This window comes from Carica papaya, chromosome 6 (assembly GCF_054855325.1).
Source record: "Carica papaya isolate Zhongbai chromosome 6, ASM5485532v1, whole genome shotgun sequence".
NCBI lineage: Eukaryota > Viridiplantae > Streptophyta > Magnoliopsida > Brassicales > Caricaceae > Carica > Carica papaya.
Window position 1 is genome coordinate 6,678,021 of NC_142314.1, and position 5,297 is coordinate 6,683,317.

General features: G+C 35.0%; 1 protein-coding gene across 1 annotated transcript; it reads left to right on the forward strand.

Moving 5' to 3' along the window:
* The first annotated feature begins 491 nt into the window (after positions 1-491).
* On the forward strand, positions 492-4,843 carry LOC110816196 (Tetratricopeptide repeat (TPR)-like superfamily protein). The gene is made up of 3 exons (XM_022044271.2): positions 492-660; positions 964-1,258; positions 3,584-4,843. Exons 1-3 carry the CDS (start codon positions 626-628, stop codon positions 4,487-4,489), a joined length of 1,236 nt encoding a protein of 411 aa, XP_021899963.1. The 5' UTR covers positions 492-625; the 3' UTR covers positions 4,490-4,843.
* The last annotated feature ends 454 nt before the right edge of the window (positions 4,844-5,297 follow it).

Sequence of the window (5,297 nt, forward strand, 5' to 3'; positions counted from 1 at the left end):
GATATAAAAATAGGATTTAAATTTTAATTAATTATAAATTATACACATTATAATTTTTAAATATAAAAATAATTTTAATAATATATGTATTAAGTATTTATTTAAAATTTTTAAATATAAAAATAATTTTGATAATATATACAATAATTATTTATTTAAAATTTTTAAATATAAGATAGAATTCAACTTCTAGTTAACTACAATTTATATATTTTATAATTAATTTTTAAAATTATAATACGTGTATGACACCAAATAGAGATCTAAGTATATATGTGTGTGTATAAATATTAATTAAAATAATTTACTTTGATTATATACAATTTGCAAATAAATATTTTTTAAACCGGTCCGGACCATTGAACCGGGATACGATCGGTTGAACTGATTTTGTGAATCCATCCTACCCATGGAACTATTCCGGTCTGGTTTTTCGGCCTAGACCGGAATGTGCCCACCCCCGTCCATTTCAATGGCCGTCAAAGCAAAATAAAGATTTGTTCCGTTCTATGTAGCAAACCAAACACGGTCTTAAGGCCCTGAAGGGCCTGAACTTTATGATCAACGCAGTGGAACTTCGAAATTTGGAAAGAAGACGAAGAACGGAGACAAACCTGGAGAAGCCATGACAACCCGCTCCCTCTTCCTTGCTCTTAGACGGTAAGCATACTGCAAATTCTCATTTTATTTGCTCTACTCTTTTTGTTCGGCTCCGAGAAACTCTAGAATCTCTGTATATTTTGTAACTCTCACCCATAGTTTGGAACGTCGAGCTTTTTGTTTATTGATTTCAGGAGCTCTAAAATTGAATCCGTTCCTAAACTCCCAATATTCTAGTTAAAAAAGTATCATAATTTTCTTTCCGTCTTTCTTAATGCTGAACTCTTTTCTTCTTGTTTCTTGACCGACCTGCTTTTCTGAAAACCAGCAGTTTAATCTTCTCTCTCTTTTGGGAATTGGCAGTGTTCTTAACTATAAAGACAAGCAATCTCAAGTTTTACTTTTCTCCAATAAGAAAAGCAATATCTCAAGATCATTCTCTTCAAGCGTCTTAACCGGCGAATGCATCGAAGAATCTCCGATTCCAGAGGAGAAAGACGATTTGAAGAGCCGTATTTTCAGGCTTAGACTCCCTAAGCGAAGTGCAACCAATGTCCTCGAGAAATGGGTTCACGAAGGCAACCAAATTACCATTTATGAGCTTCGGCAGATTTCCAAAGAGCTCAGAAATTATCGGCGTTTCAAGCACGCTCTCGAGGTTTTCCACTGTTTTAACTTTTTTTTCCTTTTTCTTTTGCGTTAGAGATATTATCTTTTCTGTACCTTTCTTGGTAGTGTAGGAAAATGATGGTAAAGATTCAGACTGGAGGTTTTACCTGTCTTTGAGGTATTTAGGTAACAGAAACTGGAAAATTTTATGAGAGGAGTAAATTAATGAAAATGTCTGCTGCAATTCCTTGTGCTAAATTTCATATCTGAGAGTTATAAGGTTCGGGAAAAAAACTTATGCATGGACGAGATAGACATGGATGGCCAGTGCATCTAATCGATTTCCCTCAAGCATTTCTAAAAATTATAATTTTCTTACCGACTTACCTGTAATCTTCTACTAGAATTTCAAATTAAATGGTCCGTTGTACTTAGTTTCTTTAGCTGATTTGAGCTCCAGAATTAGGTTTTATTTGTTAATGGATTAGAAATGAATGTGAATTGGGTGAAGCATTGATGATTAATTCGTACTTTATGACAAAAGGTAGTCAAATTTAGGAATTAAGAGTCGGAAATTCACATGAAGCTTATTTCTTCATGTTTACTTGTGCAAGATACACCAACAATTAGAAAGGTTGGAATTTCGTACTATATCCACACATAAATGGGATTGCAAATAGTATGTATACTTGCTTTCTGGTCCCTGAAATCAGCAAGGCAAAATTGTATATATTTTGCCTTCATGTAACTAACAAGAAAAAAAAATCACGCAGAAATGCAAATGCAAGAACACATGCTTTGACAGGATAGTGACGGAGGGCCTTTGTTAGTTCAGGAAAAAAAAATATGGGATGACTTGAAGGAAAAGGAAAAGAAAATTCATCTCTAAAGGCACGTTTAGGATTTTTCTATGAAAGATTGCAATTATGCAGTCATAATGAATGTTAAAGAGTTATGAAGAAGAATACAAGACCAGAAAGAGAGATCATAAGAGTTAGAGGGGTTTTTCCTTTTTCTATCAAATTTTATCCTATGACAAGATGTCATTTTTATGAAATTGAACTAGTCCTACTCTCTTAAACACAAAGGAGAACAAAGGTGGTTAGTTAGCAGAACAAAAGAACCTTTCAATATTGAGCTGTTTGTATTTTCTTATGCTGTGAGGAATGAGCAGAGGATTTCTATTTCCTAAACATCTCTAGGGCGCTGAAGTTTTTCTGACTTCATCTGTTTACTCTTACTGTTTCATAAGGTTTAGGATGCTAGAATTTTTTAGGACCATTTTTCCCCTTCACTTATTCGCGAGGATAGGATGACATTTTTGGCTTCTCTTTGGGCGAGGTGCATGGACTTTATAAAGGATATTTCTCTGTGTACTTGACATAGAGATTGGGTGACTGATCTCTATTGATTTATTTTATCTCCTGATGTTTCAGCCTTATATCTTCTTTGCTGCTTTTCTTTTCATTGGTGGATGCCTAAGCCTTGCTTGATTTACCTTGTTCCTCTTTTTTTTTCTTGAAATAAAAAGTGTATATATGCATTAATATGGTACCAAATAAACAGGGGTACCGCTCCTATATAAAAACTTTACAATGTACTTAGTGAGTCAATGACATGTCCAAAATTCACATCAGTAATCATATCATATCATATCCTAACAATAAAAATCTAAAATAATACATCTATCTGTCTCTCAATGTATACAAATCAGTTGCTTTACCCTCAAAAACTCTAGAATTTTTTTTCTTTTTAAAGAACCCAAAACAAAGTTAATGGAATGAGATTTTTCAAATTTCTTTCTAATTGAATCCTTTCCCAAGCTCACAATTCCTCCCTAATAGGCCCAGCCATCACCCAGCTAATGCCAATAATGCTATAAATAGCACTCCACAACCCAAACGCCACTGGACACCACAACAGAACATGCACACAGCTTTCCTCATTCTCCAAACACAGATAGCACCGATTGGGGAGGATCAACCCCCTAGATTTCAATTTGTCAATTGTCAAAATGCACTCTCTACTTGCTTCCCATGCAAAAATTGCAACTCTAGGAGGTACTTTTGCCTTCCATATCTGTCTTGTGGGGAAATTTGGAATCACAACCTTGTTCCTCTTCTCTTCTGATAATATTTCTTCTTTTACGCACAAAAAGGGGAATGTTTCATGAACTGTGAAATCTTGGCTATTTGGTCAGATATGCTTCTGCTCTTATTGAATTATTTTTCTGCTTTACTCTTACCTGAAATTTGGTGAATCTTTTATCTTGATTCCTGGCCTTAGAAATATGCTACTTATTGCAGAATTTGATTGTCTATGCAATTATGTTAGTTACTGTAAATTCTATAATGGAACTGACATAAGCTAGCAGATATCAGAATGGATGGTTGCCCGTGAAGAGTTTGAGTTGTTAGATTCTGACTATGCAGTGCGGATTGACCTAATGACAAAAGTTTTTGGAATTGAAGCTGCTGAACACTACTTTGAGGGTCTACCTCTGACAGCAAAAACTTGTGAAACATACACTGCTTTACTACATTCTTATGCTGGAGCCAGATTGACTGAAAGGGCTGAAGAACTGTTCAATAGAATAAAGGAATCCAAGCTGCCCTTCAATGCTCTCATATACAATGAAATGATGACCTTGTACATGTCAGTTGGGCAGGTGGAGAAGGTGCCTACAGTTGTTGAAGAATTAAAACGGCAGAATATTGCCCCTGATATTTTCACGTACAATCTATGGATAAGTTCATGTGCTGCGACTCTTGGCATTGATGAAGTTAGAAGGATCCTAAATGAAATGGCCCGTGCTTCTGGTTGCAATGATGACTGGGTTAGATACATAAATCTTGCGAACATATATGTCACCACCAGTCACCTTGTAGATGCCAAGTCTGGTCCCTTGGTGGAAGCAGAGAAAGGTATCACACAAAGAGAATGGATAACATATGACTTTCTAATTATTCTATATGCAGGTTTAGGCAACAAAGATAAAATTGACCAAATATGGAAATCGTTGAGAATGACTAAACAAAAAATGACAAGCAGAAATTACATTTGTGTCCTTTCTTCATATCTGATGCTTGGGCATTTGAAAGAAGTGGAAGAAGTTATTGATCAGTGGATGCAATCTACCACGCCAAACTTTGATATTTCTGCATGCAATAGAGTTCTGGATGCATTCACCGAGACTGTTTCGACTGCAAAGGCCAATGATTTTCGTATGCTTCTGATTCGAAAGAATTGCATCCCCACAAATGAATCCAAATCTGACTGAGCTTAAAATGATCTGGCAACAGCTTGGTGGAAGCGTTTATCTAGTTTGAAATGTCAGAGACAAAAAATTTCTTATGATTTATTGCAGGCTCATAACATCATCGGGAACTGGATTTGCAGTCTCTGAACAACAGAGGTTTTTCGTTGCACCTTTTGCCTTCTGGCATCTTTTTATGGATAAATTTCATAGCTTCATAACACTTCGACTCCATTTTTGTCATGAATGCATAATTATGAGCTCTGGTATTTCTTTATCACCACTATTCAACTGATGTTATTTGTCTCAGAACAGTTGTAGACAAGAACTGATATAATAATTTTGTTCACAGAAAATGAAACATTGCCGTTGTTTTTATTTTTTTTTTCCCTTTTACTCCACATGCTATCATGTATTGCATGATTCTTCACACATTCAAATTTTGTCGTTTCTTGATTTTATTCGTTGAACCATCCTATTAAATCATAGTCTGCGAGTACTGATACTTCTTCTTTGCCTTAGAAATTGTATTATAGAAGTGGTTACTAGTTTGTTTATACTTCTTATACCACTTCATTTCCAACTGTCAATGTACAAATCTACATGCATACCTGTATGTTGATTGCCGTTTAGGGAATACTCTGCTTTAGCTGGGTAATTTCTGTGAGATGAGATGGTGTATGTGAGCTTGAGATAATTGTGCTGCCATCTGCTGAAGTAGGAAAAAGGATTCATCTTTATATTTTGAAATTTTTTTAACAGATTGATCAATCTCTTAGGGATGTATTGATATTGTGGATTAAATTCACATGGTAAATAAATACAATGATTT

What these genes read in the sequence shown, in the direction of transcription:
- LOC110816196 (XM_022044271.2), top strand. Translation starts at nt 626, where the DNA reads ATGACAACCCGCTCCCTCTTCCTTGCTCTTAGACG. An exon ending in CTCTTCCTTGCTCTTAGACG is followed by an intron (nt 661 to 963) that starts GTAAGCATACTG and finishes GGGAATTGGCAG; the next exon opens with TGTTCTTAACTATAAAGACA. An exon ending in GTTTCAAGCACGCTCTCGAG is followed by an intron (nt 1,259 to 3,583) that starts GTTTTCCACTGT and finishes ATAAGCTAGCAG; the next exon opens with ATATCAGAATGGATGGTTGC.